Here is a 17,970-nt window from a genome sequence, read left to right as displayed (position 1 = left end):
ACAGGGAATCAACATTCCGTGCTAAGAAAGCTGAAATATGTGTGCAAAGCACTTCTAGATGTTAAGAATTTTGCAAACATGTCCACTTTTGTTCTTGACCATCAATTCCATATTAATAGACACAGATGCAGAGATTCTTCGTTTGTGATGAATTCGTTTGAAATATTTTTTGATCTTGATGGAACCTCTAAGACATCCATCCACTTGGGAATAAACTGATGTCATTTACCATCTGAACATACCTCTTCATAAGAGGAACACTAAGAAATCACATTCTTAACAATGATTATTTAAATCACAATATTCTTGCATGAGACACAAAAATCTCCCAGCAATAACTCCCTTGACAAATTGTCATAGCAAATAACTAACATATCCAGAAAAGGACATCTCATTATTGCTTATAACCTAAATTACAAAAACAACACAAATTAGAGGTGGCACACATCTATACTTACAGTATACACCAAAGGCAACAAGGAGACTGAAATAGCAAAGGGGGTTCGGATTACCCAATCCAAGGTTATTGGCATTAATTGTCCGTTCATAATAATACAGTACTATATTGTACTAAATACCTAGGCCTATTGAAAGGAAAGAAAACAGGAAATTTTTAGTTGTAGTGTATTTTATATTATTTATATTTTATCATTTTAAACTTGACTTTGAGAGAGAAGTATTATGAACATCAGGGGAGTTTTATAAAAATAATTGCTTGTGACACATTTTTGGAAAATACATACAGTATACTGTATGCACAAAAATAATTTAAGTAGTAATTTCTGGTAATGTAGTACCATTCTGAAGATAAATTCCTTTTATATCTAAAATATTGTTTCTTTGAACCTCCCCTGACGTTCATATTGTTTCCATTTTGAAGCTTTTTAATTGTTGGTACTTTCTTTTCAGGGCTCTCATGTAACTTCATACATGGGAACATATGTATTGCAGTGGCGTTATCATGAATCTGCACCTCATACCTCACCTTTAGATATTATCGATACCATTACAGCTCCAAAGGCCAAGATCATGTACTACTATGAAACTCTCAAGTCTGCTGATTACAGGTGAGACATGTTGACACTTCAAATGCAGTCAGAAAAGACCCAAATCCTATACAGTAGTCTTGGTTTTATAAGAGTAGTTTCACTTTAATTATTTCTATAGGAGGAACACTGCCAAAATTGTGGTAAGTTGAATGCCATCTAGGGATTAAGCCTCCCACCTGCCCATCTTCTGTCTGTTAATCCATCTTCTTGCTTTGTTCCTATGTTGCATACAAACTGTCATCCTTTACTGGAGATGGTAATTAAAGTTGGATAATGAACGGTTATCCAGCTGATGAAGGTGCGGGGCAAGGAGCCCCACCCCTTTCCAGCACGAGAGCCTCCCATTTTGTTTTGGCTGTTGACTTATACACATGTACAAAAATCTTGTCATTTGTAAAATAGAATTATAAGAAAGGGTTTTGAAGAAAGATAAATCTTATTTTGGAGAGATGCTGTGTGGTCTTTAGAAACTTGGCTCTGAAAGGCTAGAACAGGAACTCCAGACAACATGAATACTAAAGAAATATTGTCTTCCTTGCTTTAGGGCCAGAGTATCAATATGCAAAGCATCGATTCAGTGTGTATAAGGGAGAGCTTTGAATTCAGACTTGATAGAACCCTGCATAACACCTCTAATGCTGAAATTCATCTGTTATGGGCGATGTCATTATGGAAAGTGACCATCAACCCAGTTGCAGACAATGCTACTAGAGCATTACCTTGCATCTAACTGCTGGCTTTGAGTTCTCAAGTCAAAATCAATTGCTCTACTCCCTAGGTGAGGCTAGGGAGAAGGGAGGGTCCTGAAGACCAAACAACACCTCCCCCAAAATAGGTTTTTTCTTCGTCAAACGATTTTTTGTGGGGTGGATGTGCTGTCTGGTCTCCAAATACAAATACCAAAACATTTAATAAGTAGACCTGTGCACTTTCAAGGACAACCATCTACCACCAAGCAAAACACAACAAATGCACGTCTCCATGAACAAGGAGAAAAACTAACGTCTGATTTTTACCTCATAAGGGATGACTGAGGAATACTGGAAGCCTGTCATTATCCTTCTTCAGAAGGACGTTGCTGACTTGGTCCTTCTCTCCAGACTACCCCTGTAGGGTTCATGAGCATGCCAAGTACCAAATCTTCAATTTGTTGGATAGCCCCTGTTGAGAGAGACTTGCTGGCCTGGGGGTTTTGAAACAAACTACTTTAGGATTTGGATCTCTCTAAGTATAGTTGTAGGGTAGACACCTGACAGAGGTTGCTACCGTATCTCCTGACTCTAGAGCCAAAATGTAAAGCAGATCCTGTCTCTGATGATGCTTTTAATTTTTGGCTAGGAAAGGAGGTCCAGGGTCAGAATTTGGAGACATGTTCATTGAATCTTGCCATAAGGCTAAAGCTATTAAAAAAAGTGTCTTTTTTTTTATAATTCTTTAAGGAACATGGGAATATGGAAGAATTATTTAACTTAGTCAAAATCTAAACTACCCTATCCAGAGACCAAGATACAACATGTATTTGAGGAGATGATCTATGCAAAGCAATAGACTGAGTAATCTTATGAAACATGCCCGAGTCTACATCTAAGCCAAAAGCACACTTGAGAGGTTGTGTCAACACCAACTTATATGTCAAGATAATAGATGGCTGGAGCTTCCTATCTTCAAAGAGGTGGTCCACAAAGGGAGCCAAGAAGTCTGGGGTTATCTAATAAGGTAACTTATTCCTTAGAAAAGCCATCCAAGTTTTTCACACAGATTGGTATTGACTCGTGGATGAAGGCCTCTTGCAGCTCATCAAATAAGTGAAGTTATGAACTGTAAAATCCCTCTTGTAAATAAGGGAGAGAAAATCCTAAAATCCTAGCATGAAGGTTCTGGGTCAGAAAGGAAGAAGTGAAGATAGTCCGACTTTTTACTTTGTGATACAGCTGTGCAGAGCAAAGTGGGTGTAGTCTTGGTTTGAGGTGCTAAAGCAATGGATACCACGGGCTGTTTGGTCAAAATGGAGCTATTACCACAGCTTTCCCTGAAAAGTCCTGAAGGATATCCAAATCCTTCGAAATCTAAATTATTGGAAGAAACAGATAGATTGATGACCATCTGTTCCAATCCAAATTCAGAGCATCTTTCGTCACTGCCTGAGAATCTACATTCTGGACTACATATAGTGGAAGCTTGTGGTTCTCTTTTGTTGCAAGTAGGTCTATTTAAAGATCCAAAACTAACCTTAGAATCTCTTGAAAAAAGACTTTGATCCCAGGTCCATTTTCTGTGCAAGAGTTCTGCCTGGATAGGGCGTCAGCCACTATGTCGAGAGATTCTGACAGATGGAATGGTGAGAGGAACACATTTCTCTCTGGAAGGAACTTCTTAAAGGGTGGAGTCACTGCATTGAGAATTCTTTAGCTGGACCCATTCCCTTTTTGAGGCAACAGACAGCTACTTTGTTGTCTGAAAATCTTTATATGGGATTCCTTCTTGGACCTAGTCTCTTTGACATCAGGATGAGGAAAACCTTCCTATTAAGGGGGAGAGGTTGCTAGGCTAGCTCTTCCCTCTCAACCACAACTGTTTTGGGATAGAAGGGAACAACTCTCTCCTCAGGTTATCTTAATATTCACTCATGCATTCCTTTATGTAAAAATACTTGGCTATTTTTAACTAATAGGTTATCACTTATTCAAAAATGATTATTTAATTTTTATGTGTAACTAGATTATAACGCTGCTATAAAGACATGATTTTTATAGCCCATATAACTAACGATTCCCCCTTGTTGCCTTACCTCACCCAGCTTAGAACTACCACAACAATTAATAAAACATTCAAATTAGGTCAGAGAATCTTCTAAAATTATAAACCAGCAAACTATTTGCAGTTAGTTTAACAATAAGACTTGGCTAAAATTCCCCTTTAGTTTCATAACCCTCATTGTATATAGTGTATAGTACAATCATACTAAGTATAATAACTAGAGAGAAAAAACTAATGGCGCCAGTAATTTAAAACCCAAACATTTGTAAGCTTGACTAAAGTTATGTAAAGGGTTAAGTTACTGGGAATGCCAATTGAAATATAAAGATGAATCTAAATTTATTAATCAATTTAGAAAGTGGTGTCAAATTTTAACTTTACTATAGGAACGGTAGACAAATAAAGCTCAACCATGTTTACAAGAGGCTGTCATAACTGCTAAAACACCAAATGAATTGGAAGAAAAAACACGATTACTCAGCTGTTGGGGCATTTAAGCAAATCTTACCCATATCACATTAACGTAATGAAAAAGATGAGAAACCGGATTACTGTTAACCGTTTCAGTCTTCTATTAAATTTGAACAGTCCAGGCTTTGTTGTCTACTCAATGACGAACTACAAGATGGCAGTTGAGTATAAGGTGATGTGCTGGTAACATTGTCTCTTAATTGGGAAGATGGTTCCTTTCTTTTAAGTGATGATATAATGGCTTCTCCCATAGCTGATGAATTTCAGCATAAGAGGTGCCGTGTCAAGTCCTATCAAGCCTGAATTCTAATGTCTCCCTTATACACACTGAGTTTGTGTTTTGTTCGTCGAAACACTAACTCCAGAGCAGGGAGACAACATGGCTTTGGTATTTATGTCGTACTGAAATCATAGGAAGATACTCGGAGAAGACACATCACATTCACCCCAAAAAGACATATAAAGCATTCAAGAAGAAACAGAATTTTGATAATAAAATGTCTTATTTTTATACTCCTAGATGTTCATAATGTTTCTTCTTTTGAAGCTCAGTTTAATCGACACATATTATAAAGCAGCTGCATGGACTAATGAGATACAACTAATAAAGTACCAACTGCAACCCCTACTGGTATTTAAGAGTAGACTTGCAAACTGTGAAACTGATCAACTGCGGAAAATATATAGGTGGCTTGCTTAAGCACTACTAATTGGTTGTTAATTTGGGGTATAGGTCCAGTATATGAGATGCCAAATGAAAGTAATAAATAAATATTTCCATGGACTCTCTTGGTTATTGAAGGATCAGAGACAGACATTTTGAAGGGTTGGTACCCCCTGACAGACACACTGAAAAGGTGGGTTAATTGGATCTAGATCCAATTTAGGAGATTTTCTTTTCTTTCTCACCTTTCTCACCAGACGCCAGGTAGGCCTCCAGGCCTGTCAGTCGTCCTGCTTCAAGAACTGTCTCCATTCTTGGCGATCCTCATAGAGCCAATTTAGGAGATGCCAAGCAAAATTTCACTACAATAGTACTGCATCTCCTAGAGTAGTGGCGTGGTAATAACATGCATTTTATAGTGGATTGTTACCACCTGACAACACCCCACTACAAGTGAGGAGGTGGAGACAAGATATAGATCTAGCGTTGGAGATACCACGTAAAATTTTGCACTACAATAGCACTGCATATCCTAGAGTGCTGTGATACTAATGACAAACATTTTAGTGGGTGGTCACCCCTAGCAAGTGAGAACAGGGAAGGGCAAGCCTTGGTATTTACAGTATAGCTTACCTATAGTAGGCTGCTTTTAAACTGAACTATACATTATTGTGATATATTGATAAATAATTTCTGTACAGTCAATATCCTTCGTATCTATTTTATACAAATAACATTTATTTGTTTTATATAAATAAAATTTATCTATATTTATAATAATTTCATATTATTTTGTAAAGTAAGCAACTAAATTTAATTACAGTGCTCACTTGTAGCTGAAGTAAGCAATTTTATGGAATTAGACAAACTGTGACTAGCAAAAAAATGTTAGAATTAATGCTCCTTGTTATAATTTTAGCTAATTTCATAATGGAGAAGAGGGTTTCAATAGGAAATATAAAAAATACCACATTGAAAGTAAAGACCTAGGGATAGGTTTTGGTGAAATTTTAAAAAGATCTAGTGAAACATCTCTTCATAGCTGTATTTCACATAGTGAGAGAAAATTGTGAAGGTAGGATTGAAATCTTTGAATACTGTACTGTACTGTATTAGTAATGAATATAAAAATGTAGGCATTCAACATGCTTGAATGGTTTCACCCAATACTGCTACTGAAGCAATTTATTTTTTCACTATTTTTATTGAGTTGGTTAAACTGAATGATGATGATAAAACAGAAAAAAACGAAAATATGGTAGTTTTGTATAACTGAATTACAGTGAAATTGAAATTGTAGCTGTCTATCATGCAATGGATGGATGGTGTGAAGAAAGCTCTGGGTGATAGGAGGATAGATGTGAGAGAGGCAAGAGAGCGTGCTAGAAATAGGAATGAATGGCGAGCGATTGTGACGCAGTTCCGGTAGGCCCTGCTGCTTCCTCCGGTGCCTTAGATGACCGCGGAGGTAGCAGCAGTAGGGGATTCAGCATTATGAAGCTTCATCTGTGGTGGATAATGTGGGAGGTTGGGCTGTGGCACCCTAGCGGTACCAGCTGAACTCGGTTGAGTCCCTGGTTAGGCTGGAGGAACGTAGAGAGTAGAGGTCCCCTTTTTTGTTTTGTTTCATTTGTTGATGTCGGCTACCCCCCAAAATTGGGGGAAGTACCTTTGGTATATGGATGTATGTATATATCATGCAATGTTATTCTGGATATTACTGCTAGGAGGTCATATGATGTTGAATTACTATGCATTGTGTCAAAATGATTTATGCTTTCGAATAAGTACATTGGCGTTTAAACTTCCTCTATTCTCCTTGCCTCCTCTTCATTTGCCTTGTAGTATTTCTCTGCCATAAGCTCTTCAATATAAACTTTAAACCTTTCTTTCAATGCTTATGTAAGCTTTGAAATATTTTTAACTGTGTTATAGTTATTAGAAAACATGGTACTTTTTAACCAAGTTTAATTTTAGACTTGTGTAAGGTTGACTGTCTGGATTTCTTTTCAAGGGCAAGGTCAGAATTGTAGCAAACAAAAGAAGGGATTTTGACGAAGGAAAAATCTATTTCTGGGGAGAGACCTGTGACGCCCGGTGAAAGAAGATTTATATCAGAAAAGTGTAAAGAAGGACTCTTTTCACCGGCCGTCACAGGTCGACCCAGAAAAAATGTTTGATGGCACCATTAGGTAACAAGTTATTATAAATAAGAATGAGAAAGGAAAAAGAGAATATCATTTGCACAAGGGCTTCTGATAAGTATTTTAATTGCCACACTGCAGTTGTTTCCCACCTTCGAGAAATAATGTACTGTACTATAGTAAAACAAAAATTGAGTGGCAGTCAAAGAGTGATCTCCTCCCTAATGTAGCGTGTGATTGCTAAATATTTTGGACGATTACTCTGAGTATGGTCAGTCTTTTTTACAATCGGGAGCTTCTTAATGAAAAGGGTAAACGGGATGGCTTTAGATGTCAAAAGAGGATTAGTTTTTTGGATTGGAACTTGGGCGAGGCAGAAACTAGGAGGATTAATATTTTTCTTCCAAAGGCAGGAATATCTCCTTTTGTTAACAACCCTCTCTCTCTCTCTCTCTCTCTCTCTCTCTCTCTCTCTCTCTCTCTCTCTCTCTCTCTCTCTCTCTCTCAATCCCATATTATCCGACTTATCTGGAATCATCAAGAATATGACAACTTAGGGATCCCATTTTTCTGTACATTTGTCATTTTCCTTTTATGGCTTAATACACAAACACACACACCTATATATATATATATATATATATATATATATATATATATATATATATATATATATATATATATATATATATATATATATATATATATATATATACAGTACCATATATGTATATATATATATGTGTGTGCATACATAAACTATGACAGCTGAAAGAAAACTCAGGGTTATCAGAACCCCAACAAAGAATGATTTTCCTGGACATTAATACGCCAAGATTTTGTCTTTCTTGGAACCAAATAATCAAAACATTTCGACTTTAACTCAATACTTTGTGGGTCTGAGCATTTATGGACTCTCTCTCAGTTAAGGTCCTATTATAGTGTAAAATCTTCTTCACGAATTTTGACTTGAAAATTAGGATTTTTTATAGCAATATCTGTACTGATCAAATTATGTTAATTGAAAGAGTAATATCTCGTATTTTTAAGATGTATGTGAAATTCCCCTTGTAATTTTTATGTTCTTCTTTTTCAGGGGTTCCATGACCAGTTTACAGTCATGCCAGAGTGGATTTTCCTCTTTGTCCTCAAACACCAATAAATCAGTCACTTCTTCTTGTCCTTCCCGCTGACCTTAAGGTGCCGCACGTTAGGATTCCTGTCAACTTTTCATCAATTGAGTTGGTATTTTTGTTATTGTCTTCAGAAGCAGGAAATATCACTTCACAATTTTACTGTAATATATATTCATATATATGTATATTATATGTTTATCTCAATGCTGTATATATATACAGGTATATGTATAGATACAGTATATATTATAATTTTATTCAACATTATATACAGCACTTGTATTTCAAGAGTTTGATTTGCTCTTAAATTTCAAGATTTATTGACTTCCTGTTTCATTGCTGTTAATTTTATGTCACAGTTTTTGACAAAGGAAGTCCACACGTGTGGTGAGCTGCTTTCAAAAGGATAATATTTAAGGAGACTGTCCTCTTATGAAATGTTTTCTATAATCATAGTTGACTGTGCAGGCCATGGTCTTCAAAACTTTGTTCATGTTAGGGACAAATGTATATTTGAATCTTTTTCTCAAATGCTGAACTTGAATACTGCATCTTGAAGGGTCAGTCCCTCCTGTTACAGTACTCTTCCAGATAATTACAGTTATTGAACAAAAAAAAAAAAAATTAGGTGGAGGATTTTGCCTATCGGTACTTTACATAGTACACCTCTAATTTTGAGCCAATGTCTAAACAGTGATGATACCAACCAAACGATTGTGGTGCTCTGTATTTTAAATGATAACGTATGTATACATCTCTGTCAATGTTCACAGGGGTAGGTGTCCAAAAAACTTAACCTATTGCAAAGTTAATCAAGTAACTAATTATGGGAAATATTTTTGTTTTTAAAGGGTGCCACTTGTTTTTTCTGTACACTGCAACAGATATGGACTGAGTCATTGGAGCAGGGTACTAGTTTTATTTACCCTATAACGAATGGAGGCATTACCACATTTATTCATCTTATGGTCTTGACAAGTTTCAAGTATTTTAATGTCAAGTACCCCAAAATATCTGTTTCCTCTGATTGTAACAGTATCTCAAGAATCCCTCCTAAGTACCTCAGTGTATCGATATACAGTACTGAGCATACTTTATTGTTTGAGAATGTGTATAATTTTGCACATGTAGAATTCAAGTAATGAGTGACTTCATACATTGTATCAGACAAGTAGAATGTGTTGTTTGCTCAATTTAATGGTACAATAAAATTGCTACAAATATATGGTAGACATGGAGAGATAGATTTCTAAATCCCTGTGCTGTGGTATGTACAGATGACAGAATTGAAAGCAATTCAAACTCCATCTCCATTTTTAACTTGTGCACGGGAAAGTATCTAATAGTATTGTATTAAAAAATATTTTTCATACCCAAGATGATGTTGAAAGGCATTGGCAATTAGCTTAAAAATAAGTATTGACCTGTTTAGTATTGTTGTAACTTCTCGTGCTATTTATGAATACTACTATATGAAGCTTGGGAGTCACCTTGAAAGAATTGAGGTTTTTTTTACCTCTTTTCTGGGAATTTATTTCAAGTCAGCCTTTGGTGGCCTCATGAGTTCTATAAAGATTTAAATGTTTGTTTTCAGGAAGGTTGGTCTTTGTCAAGATTCATTTGTGAGGATATGTACCTCTGTTTGCCGTGAAGTTTTTATGAGGGGTGACCTCAGATTGTCTTCCATACCGATCATGTGACTCGCAATATCCATCAATTGGTTGCATGTATCATAAGCTAATGGAGCACTGTTAGTGGTATATACACAATTTAGATTTTATTTCAAGTACTTTGTTGTGTTGATGTATTATCCAGCATTTTGATTTGTGAGAAATCTTTCCTGTTCATGTCAGTTAAGTTTTGATCGATGTTGACATTCTTTTGAACTGTGATTTTTAAGGGGTCCCATGTGTATATACTTATTACATTTTTAGCTCCATTAGTAAGATATTGAATGATAAATTAGATATGGCTTGGGCACTCGATTTGATAGTGCCGCCATAATTGGTGGTGATGTAGAGCTAGCGTCCAGGAATTAAGTCAGGTTCCTCATAGGTTTGTTCCATAAACAATTTTTTGAGAAAAAAATAAAAAAAGGACAATATTGTGAGTGACAGAGAGAGCATATTTTTAGATTAGCAGAGTATATGTCTTTTGGCATTGTAATATTGACTAGTCTGACCAGTTCATGAAATAGAGCTATCAGGTTATGACATTTTAAATGTAGCCATTACTGTTGTAAGTAATGTAACATATCTAATTATTAAAAAAATATTATATTTGTATAAAAGACTGTTATACATATTGGATTTAAATTTGAGTGTAAATTTGTATCTTTTGCTACACAAGTTTAAGTTAATTTAAGGTTTATATAAGCTATTGTTCACACTGATGTGAATTTTTCTAGTACAGGGATGTTCAGACAATAAGTGACCAGGTATACAGTATTTATATTTCCACTCTTAACAATAGGCAGACCTTGTTCTTTTATTTTTATTTGACACTACAATTCACATTTAAGCATGGTATGATGATCACAATCTAAAACAAATTGTGAGTATAGTAGTTTAGTTTAACTATGACTTAACTGCATTTGTTACTTTTCATGAACTTGCCATTACTTTAGCATCATGTGACAATTTGAGTTTTATTCAAGAGTTTTAGATATTGTCACTTCTAAAGAATGAATAACCCTGTCCTAGTTAGTATGTCAAACTTGACACTTTTTGACCAGAAAAACACACAAGTTCTTGGCATGTAACACACTACCCATTGAACTGTCAAAGGAATGGATCTACTGTAGCAGGTAACCTGCGCTTGTTCTAAGCAAATTGCTGAATATTTGCCATTCTTTTTTTTTTTACTACCTTGCCAGCTCAGAGCTGTTAAAGGATGTTTTATGAGTTTTGTGATACTTGCAAAGTTTGGTGTTTTTTCTGGGTTTGCTTAGAAATGAATTTAGATATACTAGCACACTCAGTTTCATCAACCTAAATTTCTTTAAGAATTGTATGCAGATTTTGAAATTATCACATCAGCTCAGAGCTGTTAAAGGATGTTTTATGAGTTTTGTGATACTTGCAAAGTTTGGTGTTTTTTCTGGGTTTGCTTAGAAATGAATTTAGATATACTAGCACACTCAGTTTCATCAACCTAAATTTCTTTAAGAATTGTATGCAGATTTTGAAATTATCACATCAGTAATAAGGCCAGTTATCCCTTTTACCCCCAGGCTCTTTGGAAATTTCCAACCCTTAACCCCCAGGGGGTTATTTTTTTCCCAGCACATTTTGCAGTATATTTATTTTAAATTGCTCTAACAGCCTTAATTTTTGTCATAGAGAGGTCAGGTTGGTCTCATTCTCTTGGAAAATGCCTGAATTTTTTCAAAAAATTATCAAAAATATGAATAAAATAATATTTATAGCATTTTTTTGCAAAGACGTACCGGTACGTCCAGGGGGGTAAAGGGATGGGTTTTGTGAAACGTACCAGTACGTCCTTTGGGGGTAAAAGGGTTATTGCAACACCATATTGATAGGTCTACATAACTCTGTATACTTTTTAGTGTTACATATCTACTTTTTTTTCAAGTCAAGGGTCAGGCGTGGTTGATCTGCACTTGTATTCCTAACTGATGTACTGATACCCTGGTGGTAGAATTACAAACTAGAATTGAATGTTACAGATTTTTTGATATCCTGGCTTTTCATGCTAATTTCTTATGGGATATTAGTTAGATATTTTCATCATCATACTTTCCGCTATAAATTTGATTATTTTTAGTTCCTAATATTGTGATGAGAATGGTTTGCTTTTGTGTGTAGGACTTATTCATCCTATCTCTGTATTTATTCTCTATACTGTATAGTGTCAGCTGAAGCATAATCTAATTCTGATACATATTTCAAACTCTTTGAGAAAAATATTTTTCATGTTATCTGTACAGATAGATTACGCTTTAAAATTCATCTTGTTTGAATGAATTCCATAAAAATAGATATGAATGTCAAAAATGCACTAAGGGCTTGATGTATAATCATTGTAGCACAAAATGAGGAGTTATTGTTAATTACAGCTGCTGATAACCTTCTTACAGGGAGTAATTTTTGTATCATGACAAGCTGAGGGAATATACCTTTTATCATATTCTTATATACAGTATGAGCTATATTTGTCTTAAATGTTCATAAGTTCACCAGTAATTTGTCTGTGGGATCCTCATTATGTCCCTGCCATTAACGTTTCTTTTTTTAACCTTCAGTGTTGTTAACAGCTCTATTCATAGTTTCCTTTCTTAAAAGTAAACTCCTTCTCAACGTCACAGCTAGTAAACACTGGGACATATAGCCGTGTCTCTAAGGGGTTACAGGCTTATGACAGCTAGGTGAGCCTGATGCTCAAGATTGGTGACAGATTGCCTAGTTTCTATAGTTGTTCATTTTTGGTGCCAAGTGTAGTGAGTTGTCTTATAAACTTGTTTAGCAAGCAATAAGATTGTTTGCTAAACAAGTTTATAAGGTAAACTTCTTCATCAGAATAGAGCTGTTTTGCAATGTATCAGAAAGGTGGAATTTCTGGTATTTTGTTATTTTTTGTATCAGGTGTTGGCAATACCTAAAGTTTCCTTTTTTTTGCAACAAAACAACCAAGTTCCAAATCATTGGTCGTCCTTCTCAATTTTGCAACTTGGACAGTAGATGCCCTTAAGGGCCCTTTGTACAACCTCACTTTCCACTTTTCCTCCCTGTGGTTTGATAAGGGCCATGATAGATAAAGTGAGGCCTTTTAATCATCTCTTCATAACTGACTGTTCTATGTTGAACCCGACAGGGGTAGTTTCTAGACTTCTGCACCTTCTGGTCAATAAAAGAATTTTTTTTAATTAAGATAAGCTTCTCTGATTGTCCAGTCTTCTGGAGATTTCATTGAAACATGAACATGTACGATCAGGTTATAGCTCCTGTGCAATTTCTCTGATGAAGAATTTTTAACAGAAGCAGCCAAAACCATTGCAAGACTCCATATGTTTCTTGTAATTAAGCTTGTAAAGAAGAAGTGAACTTTTTAAAATTGGTGGGATAGATGTTCTGATCCTGGCAAAACCTCTTTGCCAACTGTTGCAGACTTCTTATTTTTCATTGGCACTGTAGGAAAATATCAGTCCTGAAAGATATAGATCAGTGTTAGCACTTTTTTTTTTTTATCATTTATACATCACCTCTTCAGCACATTTGATGAAAATGGCCACACTTCTGGATGGAAGTATAATACCTTCAAAGTTTATGAAACCCCGGATCTATGATATTTCCTGAGTTTTAAAAAATTATATTAAGATTTCCACTTGAGGTTTTAGATTAATCCTCCTTTTGATAGACCTTTTATTGAATACAACCTTCCACTTGACCTTTGCTTCTGTTCATAGATTGAGTGAGCTTCATGCTCCAGTAAGCAAACTATCAGATATGCTGCAAACTTAAAATTCAATCAGTCTCTCCTTTACTTTAGACTCGGTAACTAAGATGTAGATTGTAAGCTCACAGAATTACATCAATGCACATTTTACAATATCTCTGTGTGGTTGAAGAAAATCTCCTTACCTCCTGGCTAGTACAGTGGTAACGTGTTAGCCTAGCATTTCGCATGGCAAGAGATCGATCCCCGCCCAGGACCGTGAGTTTAAGCTGTTTACTGGGGAGGCTACTGCTGTGGTAGGGCACCACAGTGGGGGGTTGGGCTTGCCCGGCTGACGTTCTGGTGAGCATCTATTCTGATGGAACCGGAACTGAAACCAGTCACCTTTAACCTTTACCTATCTGGGTAAGGCTGTGGGACAATATTTGAGTTAAGAATCATTCAGGAAGAATTCATTACAGTAGTTCCAGATTGATTTAATCCTAGGGTAAGATCAAGAGACAGTTTACCAATAACACCATCTCTGGATTTTCCATGAAAAAGGCCACCCATATCATGTTATAGATAGTTTTATTGAAATGCAGTTGGGTATTTTTTCAGTGGTTTTCTGACTGGTATCTAGTAGTGTTAGCTAGGGTTGGTTATCTTTTGTTTTAGGAATATCATCCACAGATTCATGGATTTGTTCTCCAGAACTCTATTCATGTGGGCTTAGTGCTAGGAGGTGTCAAACAGTGTTTACTAATTTTTATGTAGAGGATATTATTCACATATTCATGAATGTGTTCTTAACTCCAGTCCTTATGGGGATGGGTTATTTTACCTTTACTGTACGTTCAGATATAAGATCACGGGAATCATCCTATTCCATAACACAATTAGCCTTAGGAATTCTTGCCTGGCAGAGATATTTCTGGGTTTTGAGTTTCTATGCCTTGGAGTAGTGTTGATTCCTCTCTTTTTCTGACAAACGTGATGCATATAAGTAATCCTTTTTTTTTTTGTTTAAGGGGTCCAAATCCAAACCCTGAACTTGATAATCAAATTAATTCCCTCTCCAGATAATCCAAATAACTCCCCCCCCCCCCCCCGCCCCTGGGGCCCTCCCCCCACCCCTGGGGCCCTCCCCCCGTACCAGGTTCTTTTCCATTGAGAGTTAACAGATCAGTATCCTCCTACTTTGGTTGATATTCAGGCTAAGTAAAAGTTTTGGTTTTGCCATGATCCAAATGTAATATTTTTTTTTTTTTTAGATAAAATAAATTAAATTTTTTCCTTAGAAACCTAATTCTTTTACTTGTGAAGGCCAGTAAAACCAAGAACTCTTTTAACACAATTATCCAACTACCCAAGATGTTGAATCAGTAGAACTTCAAAAGTTCAAAGTTGGAGCAAATGCTTTTTTTGTTGACCAGGCGAAAACGAGTCTTTTTATAGTTTATATATGACATATCTGTTTTTGACGTTGTTAATAGTTTGTATAGGACATATCTCTTTTGACATTACTTTTTTTAGAATGATTTATTGTTAATTTGTTCTCTTCAGTTATTTATTTCCTTATTTCCTTTCCTCACTGGGCTATTTTTCCCTATTGGAGCCCCTGGGCTTATAGCATCTTGCTTTTCCAATTAGGGTTGTAGCTTGGATAGTAATAATAATAATAATAATAATAATGTGAGATGATTTACTACTGGAGACCTGACTGAGCAAGAGCCCATGTTCTACCCCAGTGGGAGTTCGAGGAATGGTCATTTTTCTTCTCCGTTAAATTTAAAGCTCAATATTCTAAATGCTATTAAAGTGATGGGTTTCTATAGGAACTTTTTATTGCATTTTTATACAGAGTCAATAGAAATACAAGGAGTGTCCTCATCACAACCCTTTAAATCTTAGTGCCTAGCATGCATAAAAAGGTAGCATTATTGTCGGGCATTTACCTGAGACTCCAGAAGTGTCAAACATATTGAGACTATCTTCTTCTCTATCACAGAATAAAGACTGGTGAACTCAAGAACATTTAGTGTGCCTATAAGTAGGTATTTTGTATATATGAATACAATAATTGGTGTAGATTGAAAATAAAACATGTTTGGTGTTATAATTTTTTTTTTTTTTAGATTTTTGATGAGAGACATAGTGGATAAAGCCTTGATCTGTTATATCCCAAAGTGACAGCAAAATTATAACTTTTGAATGCAGAAACATGTTTTGTAAGATCGAAGACCAACTTTAGTTCAGGAGTGAAAATTTTTTAAAAAGTTTCCTGGATATCAAATCATGTCTTTTTTTAAAAACTTTCTCATAAACTTTATCTTAATGACCCCTTTCAGTGTACTGCACTGTATTATAAAAATATTTTTTCAGTTCCTAATTGATTGAAAAATTTGAAGGAAAGTTTGTAAAGCTTCTCATTATGTGCTCATGATAATTTTTGTACTGTATACAATGTGTAGTATATATATATATATGTATACAGTATATGCACTGTTGTATATCTTACTCATTCTAGTCTGCTATGTGAATTAGCTGTTTTATTTTCATGTATTTTATATGCACTGATTCACGCTACTAACTTGACACCACTGTATTTTCTCCTTACATCTTAATGAATGTACTGTAGCAGATTTTTCCAGATGTAAATGCATTGAGACCTTTTGAGTAATTATAATTGCACCACATAAATGTTACCGAGCAATAAAACCATCAAAGTGAACAGTGCAATGTAATGTACTTTAGAAAGAGAGCAAGAGATTAGTACAGTAGTTGTAGTTAGAAAGACAGAAATTTTAGCAAAAGGTGTTTTAATTTTTGGGATATTAAAATGGGAATCCAGATTTTAAACATATTTATTCTTTAAAAAGTTAAAGTTGCGGGTTTTAGGTCTCCACTGAGACGATTTACATCGTTCTCCTCGGGCGACCATTAGCCAGCAGGGACTGTCACTAGTCCCCTCTAACCTCCCCCCCAGGCGCCACCCTGGGAGTACCCCCCGGTAGAAGGTCTCACGGTATTCGCGTCCCTGGCGGCGACCGAACTCGGGACCTCTGCATTAGAAATCCGCGACGCTACCAACCTTGCTATCCAGATTTTTTTTTTTTTTTTTTTTTTTTTTTTTTTTTTTTTTTTTTGTCATTATACTTTCAAAATTGCGTAGCAGAAGACAATAGTAACATTTCTGTTGGAAGTTATGGGGAGCTAAATGGCTTATAGGCCCAGCATTTTGCTATATATATCCATAAATTCAAGGGCCTCAATTTATATGATTTTCATCATACTGCATTAAGATTTTCAATGGATTAATTTTTATTGAAGTAGGCATTTAATAGCTACTTGTGTGAATAGTTTCATTTTATAAAATTGTTAATAGATACTTTTTGAAAAATATATGAAAAAAAATCAAGACAATAATACATCAATATATGATTTTAATAATGTTCTTTCTACTGATATATCACTGATACTGTGAAATACTGATCCAAAATCAAGTTGGGTAGGGTATATTTGTGTCTTCTTATGTGGTGACTTCCTTTGGTAGTCTGCTTTCTTTCCTAACATTTTCTAAAATACTTTGATACTATATCAGACTCTAATAATGATTGATAAATTCAAATATATAATATATATATTTTCTTAACCATTGCAAGTTTACAAAGTTCATTACCCTGTCCTGTGTACTCTATTTTTTCTTTTTATCTTTGGCATTACTATACTGTACTGTTAAGTGTCTTTAATCATCATTTTTACTGTGCTGCTTACTATATTTTCTAATTATTACTAAATACTGAATATGGGACTTTGCCAAAACTCTTCATCCAAGAAATGCCTTTATTCTAGCTCATGACAGAATTTGCTGACAACCATTTTAACCTGCCTACAGTGAAAGAAGTCATATGAGCACCTTAGTTTGATTTATGCTTATTATGTAAGACCTTCTTCTCCTATCACTAACGCTAGTGTATTTTATGTCATAATTACATCTATAATTACTCATTCCTGCATTAAAGATACCAGTTTATGAGATTATTCAAGATAAATGAAATTAAAGAACTTTACTTTTTATTCATCATTATATTTTGTTCTAAAAATCACTGCTTATTCCATACAAATGTAAATGGGTGAAATAGTGACCCTTTGTTTTCTCAAATTATGGAAAGTAAAGAAAATAATATTTTTCCTGTGAATCAAGTACATGGCAGGATTTTTATTAATTATCTAGACCAATTTCACTTTGATCAACTATAGTCCATTTCTTTTATCGAGGCAGATTTGCACCGACTCGCAGCGGTGCCCTTTTAGCTCGGAAAAGTTTCCTGATCGCTGATTGGTTAGAATTA

The 17,970-nt window shown here is 35.2% G+C and overlaps 1 protein-coding gene across 4 annotated transcripts in view; it reads left to right on the top strand.

The window, feature by feature from the left end:
* The window catches only part of retm (real-time), a 140,483-nt gene extending 125,764 nt beyond the window's left edge, over window positions 1-14,719 (top strand). For all 4 annotated transcript variants that reach the window (XM_068349643.1, XM_068349642.1, XM_068349641.1 and 1 more), the window contains 2 exons: window positions 910-1,067; window positions 8,182-14,719. In XM_068349643.1, coding sequence (XP_068205744.1) covers window positions 910-1,067; window positions 8,182-8,278 — 255 coding nt within the window. In that variant the 3' untranslated portion in view covers window positions 8,279-14,719. The remainder of the gene's footprint in view (window positions 1-909; window positions 1,068-8,181) is intronic.
* Window positions 14,720-17,970: the final 3,251 nt, after the last annotated feature.

Source organism: Palaemon carinicauda, chromosome 26 (assembly GCF_036898095.1).
Source record: "Palaemon carinicauda isolate YSFRI2023 chromosome 26, ASM3689809v2, whole genome shotgun sequence".
NCBI lineage: Eukaryota > Metazoa > Arthropoda > Malacostraca > Decapoda > Palaemonidae > Palaemon > Palaemon carinicauda.
The sequence above is the reverse complement of the archived record's forward strand: the minus strand, read 5'-3'. Positions and strand labels throughout refer to the sequence as shown.